The sequence below is a fragment of the Meriones unguiculatus genome, chromosome 18, assembly GCF_030254825.1.
Source record: "Meriones unguiculatus strain TT.TT164.6M chromosome 18, Bangor_MerUng_6.1, whole genome shotgun sequence".
Taxonomy (NCBI): domain Eukaryota; kingdom Metazoa; phylum Chordata; class Mammalia; order Rodentia; family Muridae; genus Meriones; species Meriones unguiculatus.
This window is the reverse complement of record NC_083365.1, coordinates 58,287,506-58,305,074: the sequence shown is the minus strand read 5'-3', so window position 1 is coordinate 58,305,074 and position 17,569 is coordinate 58,287,506. Positions and strand designations below refer to the sequence as shown.

At 40.2% G+C, this 17,569-nt stretch overlaps 1 protein-coding gene across 2 annotated transcripts in view; it reads left to right on the top strand.

Annotated features, from left to right (window-relative positions):
- LOC110560660 (contactin associated protein family member 5) overlaps positions 1–17,569 on the top strand; it is a 755,447-nt gene that overhangs the window by 450,993 nt on the left and 286,885 nt on the right. For both annotated transcript variants that reach the window (XM_060371591.1, XM_060371592.1), the window contains exon 12: positions 16,936–17,055. In XM_060371591.1, coding sequence (XP_060227574.1) covers positions 16,936–17,055 — 120 coding nt within the window. The remainder of the gene's footprint in view (positions 1–16,935; positions 17,056–17,569) is intronic.

The window sequence follows — 17,569 nt, the reverse complement described above, 5'->3', positions numbered from 1 at the left end:
ATCTTTGTGTAAGATCTGAAACTATAGATGCATACCCTTCTGGACATGTGGGTATAGTTATATATTTATATTATAGTTACATGAGCTGTTTAATTTGGGGAATGCCATCTGAAAAATGACTTCCCAGCCTATTAGTTTGCAGAATGGATTCCACACAGTGGCCTTATACAGTTCTAGAAGGTACAGCTTGTTACATTGCCTGTCTAAATGCTATACCATTAAATATGATATTTCACTTACTTATGGACCAGTTCGTAACTTTGGGGTGGATGCTGTCTGTTGCTTTGGTTGTGCTTAGGTTATAAAATTCTGCAGCAATTAGTGTACAAAATACTGTAGGAAGCTACACAATAGTATGTATTTCTATATCAAACTCTTAAAAATCTCTTTAAAAATAGATCAGGGTTGGCTCTTGTGATGATCCCAAAATAAAGGTGACAGCTATGCAAGCAAGAAGGTCATGGTAGAGAGGATATGGCAGCCAGTCTGTGATTTCAGTTTTGGAAGTTAGAGACTGAGGATTGCAGGATCTGGCTAGAAGACTGATGAACCACATCTCTATCCTCTAAATTTGATTAATTATAACTCAGAAAATAATGCGGGAGGGAGATTCAATTTTTTTTTATTTTTTTAAATTTATTTATTGTTTTATTAATTACAGTTTATTCTCTTGGTATCCAAGATGTAGCTCCTCTCTCAGCCCCTCCCAATCCCACTATTCCTCCCTCTTCTCCTCCCATGCCCCTCCCCCAGTTCACTGATAGGGGAAGTCCTCCTCTCATTCGATCTGATCCTAGGCCTTCAGTTCTAAAGCTGCTCTATGCTTCCATTTAACTATTACCATGTGTGCAGTCCATTGTTGTCTGGCATGCTGAAGAGTACACAAGTGTGTGTTTGTATGTGTGTGGATGTGTGAGTGTGTCTGAATGTGTGTGTTATTTTAGTACTATAGATAACACTGAATATAGATATCTATAGTACTATATATAACAGTGAACACTAAGGTATATGGTATGCTGAATGAAGAGAAGGAAGTCCGTACAGGACATTAGTGTTCGCTAAAATATGGAAACATAAGAGACAAGTTGTCTTCACAGGACATTCCTAGATCTTCAGGGATTTATTTACTTATCTTTTCATTTGCATATACCCTGATGATTAAAATTTATCATCAATATGTCAGAATCTAGGCAAGCTTTTGGTTGTGACAGAATGTTTAGATGGAGTTAAAGGTGGTGGAAAGATCTATCTAAATGGACAAAATGGCAGAGTCCAGCACTGAATAACAAAGCAGAACACGAGCTGAGCCTCAGTATTCCTCTCTCTGCTTCCCAGCTGCAGACAAAAAGCAACAGTTGCCTCAAGTGCCAGCTGCCATGACTTCCTCACCATGTGTAACGTTGCACTGCTGTGTGAGCCAACTCCCCTTCCCTTTCTTAAATTGCTTATGGCCTGTATTATGTCACAGTAATGAGAGAACTATCTAATTGGGTTCATTGTGACATTTCCAATGTTGATTCTCCATTCTTTCCTCTTCTTCCCTCTCCCCACAGCCTCCATAGCATTTTCATGTCACATGTGTCCTTTTGTTTTCCTCTATTCCTCTTCCTCATTATCTCTTTTCTTCCTCTTATGGTCTCCTTCTTGTTTTCATAGTCTGCAGGCACACTAACATTTTTGTGTGTGTTTAAAGAAGTTAGAATCCATTCTTAGAAAAAATTTATGAACTGTGAATAAGGATTTGTTGGGAGCCAGCAGAGGCCCCAGGGAGGCTGGGTTAACTGGGTGGCCTGTGCTGAGTTATATGCCTGGGGAGGCAAGGGCAGCCAGGTTGTCAGTTACTAGCAATGTGGGACAGCCTAGTCCCCTTTAAACTTTCTCATTTTTTTTTTCAGAAATGTATGAACCACACTGGTTAGCTTCTTCTTCATCAGCAAAGATAATTTCAGGTTTCTTGGTTGTAAATGGAAATCACAGTGAGGTGGGAATAAAAGCAAAGCAGAAAAAGGAATAAAAGCAAAAGTTGAAATAATGTCTCTGTAAGAGTCTCAAATCTTCTCATTCTCCCTGCTTAAAAACAGCCCAATCTTATAATTAGAAGATAAAGTATGAAAGGGATAGCACAGCTTCACTTATGTGATTCCTTAATTGAGAAATCAAAGATCTTTAATTTTCTATTTTATAGCATTTAAACATAAAACAGACTCATTAAGAGCTCTGTGAAGCAGTGGTAAAGGCTTCAGCAGTGACTGAAGACAGATGTGTGAGTTGGAGTGAAAGTCTGGGTCACTTCAGATGGCAGCTTTCTGGAAGCGTAAGTGAACTGGAAGAGGCCGCATACAAGAAGTGATCAGCTGAGAGATACTGTCAAGTCCAGAGTACAACAGGTGCAGAGCTGAACCACATCCCAGAATGTAATGTAATAAGAAAATAAGGGAGGAGTGTGGGATGACATCCCAGACACTGAGGAGGGAGAGTTTGCAACTGGTGCTTATTCAACTACTGGTTACTGTGTAGTACTTGAAGATGACTTCCCCACAGGTGTCAGTCATATCCAGGAAACATAGGACCCCCGGAAAGATGCTCTCTCTCTTGTTTGAGAAAGAGGAATTCTTTAAAGCTCGAACACCTTTATTTTACAGTCAAGGGGATAGTGCAGGAAAGTGTTTATCAAAGCATATAGTGAAATTTTCTTGTGTTTTAAATCTCACTTAAAATGAATTCAAGAGCTGAGTATGTAGTTCGGTAATAAAGAACACATTCCTAATCCTGGTGCTCAGAGGTTGAGGCAGGAGGTTCAAAGTCATCCTTGTCTACAACGTGAATTCAAGGCTAGCCTGATCTATATAAGGTATCATATATGGGAGGATCAGGCTGCAGGTGTAGGAGAAAGTCAGAAAATGGAAGGTCCTTCAGACCTAGGAGAGTGCTCAGTACTTTGGAGCCACATCACAATAGGGAAATATGTTTAGTTTGTGACACAAAAGAAAATAAATTCACAGTCTGAAAACCCAAAGAAGGTGAAGATTTTTGGGCACCAAGGAAATCCTACATCAAGTGTAAGGCTTTCTTCTTGTCTAGATAAAGATCTGAGCCCCATTTCTACCCCAAAAATGGGGGAGTCAGCATACATGCAGAGTACCTGTGAGAGCAATAGGCTCCCAGTGCTCTGCTCAATAGAAAAGTTCCTATGTTTTCTCCAAAGCTGTCCCACATAAGAATTATGACAGCTACTAGGAAAGAGCCATGGTATTCTTACTTCAATGTATAGTAATTTAAATAAACCAGTTTTGTTGAATTTTGTGATTCTTCATCTCCAATGAAATTTGACTATGATATATTTTTCTTCTTGCATATTTTTAGCCTTTAAGGTATGTATTAAGTCAGGTTCTTTAGAGTAACTCAACTTACAGAATTAATATATTTATACCATATGTAGATATATAATATGCATATGCATATATACATATATACATATGATATATATGTATTCATGTGTGTGCATGTGATTATATATGCTGTCTGTGAATGGAAAGTAAAAGAATATGGTAGTTGCATATGGTAGAGGCTGGGTGTCTCAAGTACTCTTCAATTGATTTTGCAATCCCAAAATAGTAGGTTTAATGCCATTGGAATAGTGGACTGGACTTGCTAGTTAGGCAAGAGACAACAAGCAGACAAAAATAAAAAGCTTTGTTCTTTTATGTCCTTATATAAAAGGTATAATCAAGATTACAGGTGGGTTTTCCTAGCTCAAATGACCTGGGTTAAAGGTGTGATCCATGGAGGATCACATTATTCTCCATTGTTCTCTCCTAATTCTGGACAGCCTACTCCTTAGTTCTTCATCCCTCATGGCCTGAATTTATACAGAAACTTTTTGTGAACTTTATTTTACTTTTTGAGACAGGGTCTCCTGTAGCCCCCAGGCTGGAATCAAATTTACTATATAGCTAACTATGGTGTGGAACCTCTGGTCCTCTGCTTCTTTCTCACAGTGCTAGGGTTATAGGCATGAAACAGAATGCCTCGTTGAAGCAATTCTGGGAATGGACTGCATGGTTGTACACATGAGAGCCACATACTGTACCAACCGAGCCACATTTCCATCCGTACCTGTGTAATCTTGAAATGAATATTTAGATGACGATGATAGCTACACATAAGGCTTCCTTGTTACCATGATTTTGCATTAACTTAGGAAAAAGGAGTATGTCATTTTTATCACTCCCCTTGATGTCTGATTTATGATTTAAAAGATGTGAGACGTGCAATTAAGAAGTCCTCAATGAGCTATAGAGTGTGTTTAAAAATACCCCTGCATCATGCTCAGTCCTCCTTTTGTATATTTCTTTTATTATTATTATTATTAATTACACTTTATTCACTTTGTATCCCCCCATAAGCCCCTCCCTCCTCCTCTCCCAACCCCACCCTCCCTCCCCCTTCTTCACTCATGCCCCTCCCCAAGTCCACTGATAGGGGAGGTCCTCCTCTCCTTCCTTCTGATCTTAGTCTATCAGATCTCATCAGGAGTGACTGCATTGTCATCTTCTGTGGCCTGGTAAGGCTGTTCCTTCTTCAGGGGGAGGTGATCAAAGAGCAGTCCAATCAGATTATGTCAGAGGCAGTCCCTCCTCCCATTACTATGGAACCAACTTGGACACTAAGATGCCATGGGCTACATCTGTCCAGGGGTTCTATAACATCTTTTCTGTTTCTGTTTCCCAGGCTCAAGCAATTCTTCCTCAGACTCCTAAGTAGCTGTGACTTATCCAGTCAGATGTCTTTTAGAAAGATTTGTGTTTGCACGTAAGAGGATGAACATATGTGTAAAGGTGTGTAAGCATGAAAGTGTGAGAGGGTATGGAGAGGGTATATAGGGTTAGGGTTAGGTCAAACTAGTGTTGTTGTTGTTTTGTTTGTTTGTTTGTTTAGGGGCTGTCCACTTAGTTTTTTTAAAGACAGGTTCTCACACGGTGACCTGGAGTACATCACTTGGCTGGGCTGTCAGCCAGCAGGTCCCAGAGGTCTTCCTCCTTCTGCCTTCTCACACTGGGATTACAACCATGCACCACCACACCTGGATTTTTGGCCTTTTTTTTTTTTTTTTTTTTTTTTTTTTTAAGAGCCAGAGTTGACCTTGCTGAATTTCTTCATCCTCCTCTCAGGGGCCTCTTACATGTTCCTAACATTGAGGAGTAAGCATGCTTTCCAAATACCCCTGAGTCCTTGTCATGTATAGACCGAACAACAAATGTAAATAAGTAGGTTAAGCAAAGCAAACTGCTGTGGTAACACGTGCTCTCAATATAACATGGCAAAAACAAACAAACAAACAAACAAACAAAAAACAGTACAAGGCAGGGCAGCAGTGACTCAGAACTCTGGCTGTGAAGCAACTCCAACAAGAGAAAATCATTATGTGGGGGGAGAGTCAAGGGCCTATTTCTGTAGACTTACAGGAAGCAAATATTTGGAAAGAAGATGATGTTATTAATGTTCTCTTTTCTAAAATGAGTTTCTTGGAAGTCATGTCTGAGCAGATTGAAGATGTCTTGGGAGGGTGAGTTTTGTTCTTTAGTTGGAGATGTGGGTGGTATATTTCTGCTTTCCAAATGAATGCCCTGACCTCTGATTATCAGAGGCTGGGAGATGGTGTGTGTGTGTGTGTCTGTGTGTGTGTGTGTGTGTGTGTTTTCTTGTCTCTTTTTAAATGTGATACATTTAAAATTATTATGTATGATCTTTCATGTGTGTGCACATGCATGTGTAATGAGTTCATGATGAAGTCAGAGAATAATCTGGGCTGTCATTCTTCAAGTGTTGTTCACCTTGATTCTTCAGGTAAGAGCTCAGTGATCCAGTTAGGCTGGCTAACCAAGGATGCCCAGGCATTTTCTTATTTCTCCTTCTCCAGTTCCAAAATTCCACGTAAATGCCACTAACCCTAGCAATTCTGTGGGATTAAGGCATGGGGCTCAGCTACTCATGCTTGTAGGACAAACATTTTACTGATTGAGCTATCTCCTAATCCCTTGAATCTGTTGTTGTTGTTTATTTATTTTGTTTGGTTTATTTGTTTTTCCTTAAATACCACCAGCCCAAAACATAATTAAAAGGGCTTATTTTAGGGTGACATATTCTGTTTCCCTTCATGGCTATGTCAGTTTCTGAGATGGCCACATCTTTTTCAGCCATCATGATGTTGAACTCAGAGCTGTCAGTCTCCCAAGGTCATTTATAGAAATGAATGACATGGCAAAATGGCTAGCCAGACATGGGTATGTCATCAGGGAGAGTAGGAAAGTGCTCTTGATGGGTAAAGTTTCTTATGGCTGCTTCTCTGTAAAGTTAGGTCTATAGAAACATAAATGTTAAGATGACAAAAGGATGAAAAAATAAAGATAGGGAAAGCATCTGGCAACAGCTGGGACTTGTTTAGAGTAGGCGATGCTGGTCCAAGATTTTCATCACCTGGGATAGAAAATCAGAAATCTGATGTCTACCACCATTTATCAGTGCTCTATAGCACTGATAGACATGAACACACACGTGTGTTCTTTTGTGTATGGGTACAAATACATACATATGTATATAGAGGACAGTGGATAAGCTCAGATTCTCTTACTTAAGATATGTCTCGACAAATAACATTTACTGTTATTTTATTTTTAATCAGGATCCCTTGCTGTCCTGGAACACACCAAATAGGTTGATCCCAGAGGTCCAGGGATTTGCCTCCTAGGATTGCAAGCCCAGCTTTTCTGCTTGCTTTTTTGTTTGTTTAATGAAAATTATAGGAATCAAACTGGATTTCTTATGCTTTCAAAGGAATATTTTTACAAGCAAGCCTCTGAGTGCTTCCCCTCTCTCATCACTGTGATTCTGCAATTTTTTGTTCATTTAAAAATAGCGTTTCTCTGACTTGTGGAAAGGTAAACTCAGACTCTTTTAATTTTAAAGAGGTTTTACTTATTTTTATGTGAGTGTGTACATGTGAGCACACCTACTTGTCTGTATGAGCACCATGTGTGCATGGGCATCGTTGGGGTCCAGAAGAGTGTGCCAGATTCTGTCACCTCGGAGTTATGGGTCATGGCAAGCTATGTATTGTGTGTGCTGTGAACCAAACCCAGAGCCTCTGCAGAGCAGCATGTGCTCTCAGTGGCTGAGCCCTCCCTCCAGTGCCAAATTGAATCTCTTGTGACTGTGGCAAGCTTGAGAGCTGCCAGTTAATATAGTCAGGAGAATACTGTAATTAAAGCCTTGCCCACTGACAGTCATGCTAGCCCATCATCAACACAACCTGCATTTGCTTTCATGCTGCCAATAGGCTGGCCTTCATTTAGATGCAGACTACTAAAAAGAGTTTTTATTCCCTATGTTTGCATATTCATAGCCATAGCACATTATTGAGATCCCTTACTGTGTGTTTCATAGAGTGACTTACTGAATCATAGAATGCCAGGATGACCTGCTGTGAAACAGGCATTTCTCACATAAGGCTCTCCATTTGTATTTAGTGACTGTTGCTACAAACTGCCTTTAATAGCTGGTGTCAAAGGAAACATGAAATGTAGATAAGGTATAGGTGAAGCTAGAAATAGATATCAGTCTTGATACTTTCCAGTTTGTCAGAAGTCACCTGGCTGGCATGATGTCTTCATCATACCTTGTGAAGAACATATCATCAGCATCAGGGCTAAGATGATCTATAGCCCAGGAGCCCAACGCACCTTCTGACTCCTTCTTTGTGGACTAATATCACAACCTGACATATTGAAATATCTTTTGAGCTCTGCTGGTGGCCTCGGACACCAAAAGCTCTGGTTACTTCTGTGTAATCTATATAGCCCTTTGCCTGATATTTGTGATTCTCTTTAGTTTTAACACCATCTTTTCCATTGTTGAATCAAAGCCAAGTCAGATTCTCAAAAATCTACTGCACTTGATAAATTTAAATAAAATAAATGGCGGCTAAATAAATGCTTCTAAGGGTTACGGAAATTCATTTGATCTTATTTATGTCTACAGGCAGTGCATGTAGATCTGTAAATGATTGCAGTCATGTAGCAAATATTCTATAACCTTGGACACCACAAGGAAGGAGAGACATTGGATTGGCCCAGTTTTAAAATTATTTCTTGTATTTATTTGAGATTATAATTACATCATTGATCTTGTCCCTTTTCTCCCTTGAAGCCTTGCCATATAGCTTTTTTACTCTCTGTCAAATCCATACCCTCTTTTAAAATTAATTATTGTTATTCACATATATGCGTAAATGTGTAGAGGAATATAAAGACAATAATAGACATAACGAAAACTGAGACATTTTAAGGCCTTAAAAATATGTACCAAAAAGCAAAAGACACAGTTACTTGGGTAAAAGCTTTCCACATTAACATGAGAAATTCAGTTCTGATTCCCAACACCCAAAACCAAGAGTTAAGCATAGCTGGGTACACTTGTAATCTCAGGGTTTGGGAGGCAGAGACAAGTGGGTCTTTGGGGCTCACTGGCCAGCCAGTCTAGCCAAATGGATGAGCCTCATATTCAGTCTCAAAAACCAAGGTGTCTAGGCTGGCAAGATGGTCAGAAGGTTAAAATGCTTGCCAACAAGTCTGAAAACCAGGGTTCAATACCCTGGACTCAGGAGGTGGAAAGAGAGAACCAACCCCACCAGGATTTCTTCTGACCTCAGATGTACTACATCATATGTGCATATGAAATTTAAAATTGGGGTGGGAAGTAAGGGCATTGATGGAAGATAACATCTGATGTCAATCTCCGGCCACTACCTGCACACGTGAATGTGCACACATGTGCACGCTTGCAAGCTTGTGCACACACATACTGAGCTTCATATTTGTCCCTATAGATTTACAGTAGGAATATTAATAGTGAAGCTGCCAAACTATAGCTCCGACCTTGGTACTGGAAAGGGTGATGTCTAAATAAAACTATTTTGCCATCGGAATGCTATCATTATCTCTAATGAGAGAGAACATCACAAGGACGTTTCAAATTGTACCTCAGGCACTAAATTATCTGCCAGAACTGTCCTCAGACTATTTCCCTCAGATATGAAAACACGGACCTTCTGCTATTTCTGGTCACACTACACATCTGCTCTTTTTGTGCAAAAATGTATTCTGAAGAGCCTTGATGTGTCTGCCATTGTCCTTTTCAATGAAGAGCACAGCGCTGTGCAGGAACTCGGTTGTAATCCTTCATCAGCAATGCTGAGTTTATTGGTTGCTGTTTTTAATAGACACGAACCTTGTTACCTCCAAAACTTTTTGTGTGCAGACAAATGGAATCTCTTTCTTGCTGTAGATATACTTTTGTTTCTTCTGTTAAGAGTTAATAGAGTCAGACTGGCTGATCACCTGGCCATGGGACTAAGCCTCAGAAAACAGGTTCTTGAGGTATGCTAAAGATATAAAAGGAAGAATTATTTCTTTTTTTTAATTAATTACACTCTATTCACTTTGTATCCCCCATAAAACCTTCCCTCCTCCCCTTCTAATCCTACCATCCCTCCCCCTTTTTCATGCATGACCCTCCCCAAATCCACTGGTAGGGGAGGTCCTCCTCTCCTTCCTTCTGATATTAGTCTATCAGATCTCATCAGGAGTGGTTGCATTGTCATCTTCTGTGGCCTGGTAAGGCTACTCCCCCATCAGGGGGAGGTGATCAAAGAGCAGTCCAATCAGATTATGTCAGAGGCAGTCCCTCTTCCAATTACTATGTAGCCCACTTGGACACTAAACTGCCATGGGCTACATCTGTGCAGGGGTTCCAGGTTATCTCCATGCATGGTATTTGGTTGGAGTATGAGTCTCTGGGAAGACCCCTGGGTTCAAATTTTCTGGTTCTGTTGCTCTCCTTGTGGAGTTCCTGTCTTCTCCAGATCTTACAATTTCCCACTTCTTTCATAAGATTCCATGCACTCTGCCCAACGTTGGCCGTAAGTCTCAGCATCTGCTTTGATAATCTGCAGGGCAGAGCCTTTCAGAGGCCCTCTGTGGCAGGTTCCTAGCTTGTTTCCTTTTTTTCTTCTTCTTCTGATGTTCATCCTCTTTTCCTTTCAGGATGGGGATTGAGCATTTTAGTCAGGGCCCTCCCTCTTGATTAGTTTCTTTAGGTATACAGATTTTAGTAGGTTGTTCTCCGTTCTAGAAACCCTACTCTCTAGTGCAGTTCCTGTGAGCAGACACAAGGCTGTTCTAGGTCTGTGGGAAATTTTTGTGTTCTGACTAAGAAACTCTTCATTTTTGTTCTCTTCTGTCTTTCTCTGCTGGTGTTGCCAGAGCCTGAGCACGCTTTCACTGGTACCCACACTTTCTCGCTCTCTTTCTGAAGCTCTTCTTCTCACCATGTGGCCACCTGCCACTATGTGACTAACCTCCAAGTCTGCTTAACTCAAACAGAATGTACTTTTCTCCTTATCTTCTTCATTCTCCTCCTCTGGGCAGCTTCTGAGATTTTCACCTTTACCTGCCTTGGGGATTTCCTTTTAAATTCTGATAAAATTCTCCTCCAACTTCCAATTATATCCATTCTTGAATTATTCTATTAAGGAGGCTAAGAAAGAGGAGAACTTGATTTCTCTGGTGACCACAAGAGATTACCCCCAAACTTCCAATAATATTGTATTATATGTGTCTGTTCATGGTTGTGCTTGTATAGGCAATCACATGTGTATATGGACTTCAATACGGGATATCTTAAGCAGTCACTTTGAGGTAGGGTCTCTCACTGAAACTGGGGTTCTCTAATTCAGCTTGGAGTAGAGACACAAACTGGCACACACAGCTTTGTATATGGGTTCTAACAACTAAGTTCAGGTCCTCATGCCTATATTGTAAGCACTCTGCTTATAGCCATCTCCCAAGCACTACCAAGAACTTGCTTCTGATTTTCTTTTAGGTATTCAGTTTCCCCAGAGAAGAATGTGTTGTGATTCTCCTATAGGACATGTCCTGCCTCTGTGTCCTCTACGCAATTTAAGACTTTATATTATTAATTTTTTGTGGTATTAATGTTTGTTTCCTATTTGACATCTTATTATATATTTATCATCAATTTTCTACCTATTTTCTTCTTTTTCATTTATTTTATTGTGTGTTTAGCCATTCTATTATACTATTTCTGAATTTGGATAATTGCTAGTATTTTTGCTACTTCTACTTCAGGAGGAAAATGAATCTTTTTTTTTTTCCTCAAGAATATTCATGCATTTCACTTTTTAATATCTATGTCTGTGATTCATTTGTAATTTGATCTTGGTACCCACTTTATGCCTGGATCCAGTGTTACCTTCCTCTCCATCGCTTCCCCAGCCTCTAAGCAACCCTACTAAAGGACTCAGAAAAGGAGCCAAATCCAACTGAACCTCATGGTGTCTCAGCTCACAGGGATTGCACTGGAACCTGGAATTATGTGATGTATATCAGTACAGGGGTACTTATTCCTTCTATAGCTTTAGTACATCTTAAGGTAAACCCAGTCCCAAGGCCAAGTGATTGACCTGGCCCAACGTCAGTGTAAAGTTCCATAGAGGCCAGATGGTTTATTCTCCATTTTTTTTTAAACAGGTTATTACTATATTGCATTGACTGGCCTGGCATTCACTATGTAAAACATGCTGACCTCAAACTTATAGAGATCTACTTTTTTCTTCTAACGGGCTTCCGTTACTACACTAAATACCCCCTCTAAAGAACTGGCATCTCTGGCCTCTGATAAAATGAGGCTAACCAGTGGCATAAAGACATCTTTGAGGCATGCTAAATTAAACTTACGCAGAAAAGGGAATGCTGGAAAAAGTAAGGTATGCTTGACCTATGCTGACACTTCTCAATTAAGATTCAACAATTATTTAAAATCATAATTGCAAACAAGAATTAAATATGAAAATAAACACACACTCACCAAAACAAACAACAATCATAATAATTAAAAAAAGAACAGGACTGTAAAACAAAGGAAAAAAAAACAATTTATTTCTAATATCAGAGATCAGACCTCTACTCTTGCCTGATGCGTCTAAAACAAAAAGGGGGAACTGTAGAGAGCTGCGTAATGCCACGTCTTAAAGATGGAGCTTGTTTCTGCCTTCCACCTTCCCGATGGTGAGTGCTCTCTGTCACAAACAACTCTATATTTGGCTAAGGCTGAGGATCTGGCTTGCTTCCATGTATGTGGACCTATCTGCATTGCCCACGTGGCACGCTGGGGTTGGCTACCCAGAGGCTATTTAAGCTGTGGGCTGGCTTTCCCCAGGGTCAGAAGATTGTTCAAGGTTCCTGAATAAACTGCATTGAAAAAAACAAACAAACAAACAACAACAAAAAAACAAAAACAAAAACAAAGGAAATGAAAGCAAGAAAATGTTGAAGGACTTAGGGTGCATAGATGAAAGCGAGAGTGACAAAGTAGCAGATCTGCAGAGGTGAATCCTAATATAGAAACAGCAGGCCCTGGGGAGATATTGTACAATGGGTAAAAGCGCTTTTACCATGGAGGCCTGAATTCACATCCCTAGGACATACATGAAAGCCAGAAAGTCCTCCTACATTCACAGGCCATCTAGCCTATGGCAAATGCCATTAAAAAACAAAAGACCCAGATAAAACAAGGTGGAAAATGAGACTAGACATCTGAGGTTGTCCTCTGACCTCCATATTCATACGTGGCCAAAACTCTGCTGTCTAGGATGTTGCCTGCTTGACACAACCTGTGTCACATTTGAGGATGAAACCTCAGTTGATAATACGCTATAATATTAGCCTATAGGCAAACGTGTAGGGCATTTTCTTGAATAATGATTGAAGTGGGCAGTCAATTGTGGGTGCTGCTATGGATGGCAGGTTGTACTGAATGCTATAATAAAGCAGCCAGAACAAGACATGAAAATGAAGCTAGTAATTCGTACTCCTTTATGGCCTTGGCATCATTCCAGGTTCCTGCCTTGAGCTCCTGTCCTTAATTCTCTGAATGACGGACTACCAACAAGCACAAGATGACATAGACCTTTTGCTCCCAAAGTTGCTTTTGGTCTAAGTGTCTTTGCACAAGAATAGGAACCCTAACTAAGGCATGGAACACAACTGTGTGAAAGTGTAAAAACATACATTCTGCATGTCCCTCTCCCACACACATAGGGGACAATCTAAGGGACAATAAATGCACATTGCAAAATTATCCTAAACATAGAAACTGTAGAAGGTATCCAGTTTTGCAACTGGAGCTGAAGATATAAGTTTTATGAAAAACATAACTCTGTCTGAAAACACAAGAGTAGGTCATCAGCCCTTCTTCAACTACTGTGAAGCTATGGTCACTGTCTTGGTCATGAGTAGAGGTTCCCAAGTCCTTCCAAGTAGGACTTTTCCATCTGGACCTCTCTTTAGGAGGAAGCAATCCAGGAGCTGCAAAGATGATAGCCACAGCCTTTTAGTGTATGCCATCTCCCTTGTCTACTTCATCATGGCCTGTATCCACTTGAACTGTGTGCCAGACAGTCGGGTTTTTTGTTGTTGTTGTTGTTGTTGTTTTGTTTTTGTTTGTTTGTTTGTTTAATTGTTTGACTAGGTATTTTGTCACAGTACTGAGAAAATTAACTAACAAAATCATGAGCATCTGAATGCAAGTGTCCATCATGGAAATTACCTTAGGGGTGACCAGCAAGAGTAAAGTCATTTTCCCAAAGTAAAACAGGTACTAAGTAGTAGCCCCACTGTAAACATTTACCCAGTTCATTTCAATGGTTCATGTTCTTAGTGAAATATTTGCAAATTATATTTAGTGTGAGTATGTGTACAAGACACATTTGTGTGATTATGTATTTGTAACAGAATAAATGGGGGCGGGAGAACATAAGTAGTTTTATCTCTTCTTCCACCATGAAGGTCCTAGGGACAGAAAACATGTCATCAGGCTTGGCAGCAAATGCCATAACTCAGTGAGAAATAACACTGATTCAGTTTTTTCAGCAGTTGAGAAAATGCCTACATGCTTTCTGTTGTCATTTCCCTTTCATGTTCATGAGAAAACAACAGAAGCAACTTCTTTCACGTGTTTGTTCTTCTATGAGTGTACACGTTTGGTGACAGCCACACATATACTATTTGACTATGTGTGACACATACCAAAATGCAGTACATGGATTTTGAAGATGTTCTTTCAGGCAAGCATTTTACTAATGGAGATAGGGTTTTAGGAAGAATATATGAAGCTTGTTGTGTTCAGTGTGTAGCATACATACCACAACACTCTTATGTACTTCTGCTTCAAAAAGTTTGGCTGAATACTGGAGTTTCATGAATACAAGAATAACCTTAAATTTACTCGAAAGTACAAAAATTCCACCCCTCTCACTCTTTAGAACTTGACTGGTAGTGAATTATGTGAAGCATCCCTCACACTTGATCATGATGAACAGTAGCTTCATATTCCTGGAGTGGAGCATTAGTCACAGGGGCAGAAGTCAGCTAAGGCAACAAGCTTGCACTCTATCTTGAACAATGTTTGGAGTCACTGAAGTGTTTTAAGCATGGTTAGGCGCATAATTCAATGCACACATACTGCTCCAAACTATAGGAAACTATGTGAATTATCAAATATAAATTTATATGCTTAAATCTGTTAATGTGCCTTCTAAGCCATCTCCTTTGCATTATTCTAAATCTATTAGTGTAGGTTTAATAAGATTAATATTTATCAAGTCTACATTTCTATTAAAACTCAAAATTATGTGACACCTGTGACCTCTTCCTGCTGATGTGTGGACATACAAAGACCTCTGTGCCTGCTATGGGCTGTAAGCATGGGGACACAGTCTGATGGTCTTGACCATGGCTTTGTCCTTTGCTGATAACCATGCTGGCTGAAATACACCTGAAAATTAGTAAGCAATAGGTAGGTGGAGGTTTATTGAACCTGGATCTAATATTACACAAGCTTCTTTCCTAAGGTTGGGATATATAAATGCAAGAGAGGGTTTTTGCTCTGGAGTATATCTCAGTTGGTAAACTGCTTGCTTTGCAAGCATGAAGACCTGAACATGGTCACCAGAACTTGGAAAAATCAGGTATGTTTTGCACACTTTTAATCCTCATGCTGAGTAGGTGTCGACAGGCAGATCCTTAAAGCTCATTGGCCAGCCAGCCTTGCCTCGTAGGCAAGGCAAACAACATTGTGACTAGTAAGAAACAACCACTGACACCGACTATTGGCCTCCTCACACACAAGCACACAAATGCACGAACACACACACACACACACACACACACACACACACACACACACACCTCCCCCAAAGCAATGTTCTCATATTTTATTGCTAAATGGTGTAACACCATATATCCACTTTAAATTTACTAGCCACATATGTGTTGAACCCTAGTACCATTTAGAGATCTTCTACATGCTGTGATGCAGTGTCACACAGCACACATCCATGGTTCTTAGAGGTTTTTTAGCACTTAGAAAATAAACCAGTGTGCTGATGATTCTATCTTAGTACACCGTGGAGACATGCAAATCTAATGCAGAATACAAGCCAAAAATGACCAGGGAGAGATAAGAGGAGAAATTTAAGGTTAGATGTACTTCTGAGATGAGCTTAGAAGTATGAATGAATGAATTATGATTATAAAAGAGCACATGATAGTTAGCTTTACCTGTCAACTCGGCACAAGCTAGAATCATCTGAGAAGAGAGTTTCAATGAGAGATTGTTGATATTTGTTTGACCCGAGGGCATCAGTGTAGGGAATTGTCTTATGTTAAATGGCATGGGAAGACTCAGTCCACTCCAGGTGTCAGGGTGTCATCATTCTAGACAGTTAAGTTCTTATTACTGTGATAAATAACTTAAAAACAGGGTTTTTTTTAAAGTTACATTTTATTAACTTTGTATCCCAGCTGTATCCCGCTCCCTCATTCCTTCCCAATCCCACCCTCCCTCCTCATCTCCTCCCTGCCCCTTTCCAAGTCCACTGATAGGGGAGGACCTCCTCCCCTTTCATCTGACCCTGTTTTATCAGGTATCTTCAGAACTGGCTGCAAAGTCCTCCTCTGTGGCCTAGCAGGGCTGCTCCTCCCTTGGAGGGTGGGGAGGTCAAAGAGCCCACCATTGAGTTCCTGTCAGAAATATTCCCTGTTCCCCTTACTAAGAAACACACTTGGATACTGAGCTACCATGTAAAGACGGGTTTTATTTCAGCTTAAAGTTCATCATGAAGGGAAGTCACAGCTGGAACTCAAGGAACCTGGTGGTAGGAACTAAAGTGAGGCTGTGGAGAAGTATTGCCTATTGGCTTGGTCTCATGTCTTTATCAGCCTGCTTTCTAATGTCACACAGAGCAGTTTTCTGAGAGGTGGCATTTCTGCCAGTGAGCGGGACCCTTCCACATCAACCAATAATGACGAAAATGCCCTATACGTTTTGCTACACTCCAGTCTGGTGGGGACATTTTCTCTTCTTCAAAAATGACCCTAGCTTGTATCAGTTAACATAACACCCAAACAGCGTCGTTTCTGAGTTATTTGAGTGGAGAAATCAAGCAGCCAGTGGGCAAATCTGCATTTGTTTTTTAGTGCCCTTGGCTATGGATGTGATGTGAGTAGACCTCTCAAGTTCTTGCCATTGTGATTTCCCCACAATGATGGACTGTTACCAGGAACTGTGAGCTAAAATAAGGCCTTTCTTACTTAAATTGTTTTTTTCTCGGGATATTTTTCACAGCAACTGAAATGTTGTACAGGTATATAACAGATTAGAACACTGAGCTGTAAATTCTCTTGAGGCTTTATAGGCAGGGAAGGGAAGAAGCATGAGAAGAGGGTTTTAAGTATGAGCTACTGACTCCTGCCGAGGGATATTATTAATCAAGTCGAGTTTGTCTTTGTGTCTTTCCAGCCATCTATGAGCAATCCTGTGAGGTGTACAGACACCAAGGGAACACAGCTGGGTTCTTCTATGTCGACTCTGATGGCAGTGGACCACTGGGACCACTTCAGGTGTACTGCAATATCACTGGTAAGGGCAATGCTTTCCACGCATGCTGAAACTGGATGACTGGTGGTATGAGATGAAATGTAGTTTTGGATAGGGACACCTGAGTGTACAAAAAGGTGTAGGACTTCTTCATGGGAGATGGATACTTCCTTGACAAATAACAGGAATTAGCTTAATTATTTTCAAGACAATGAGTAGAGGGAGTTTGGAAGTCATGACACTATTCCGTGAATCATGAAATGTTCTCTATAGAACTTGCCAAGAACATCTTCTTTGTTAAAACTCAACAACAGAAAGAAAAGAGATTGAAAATAAAACAAGTAAGCACACCCGCACACACAAACAAACAAAAACAAGGCAAGAAAAGTCAATGAGAAGTCCTGATTCACAAAAGGAAACTCCATTCATAGACAATTCTGTGGACTGTGTACCTGGGTGAGTCCTACCATCTTGATCTTCAGTGGCTTATCAGTGAAATGATAATGAAATGAGTTCACACCAAGGAGCTCTAAGGATCATAAATAACCACGTATAT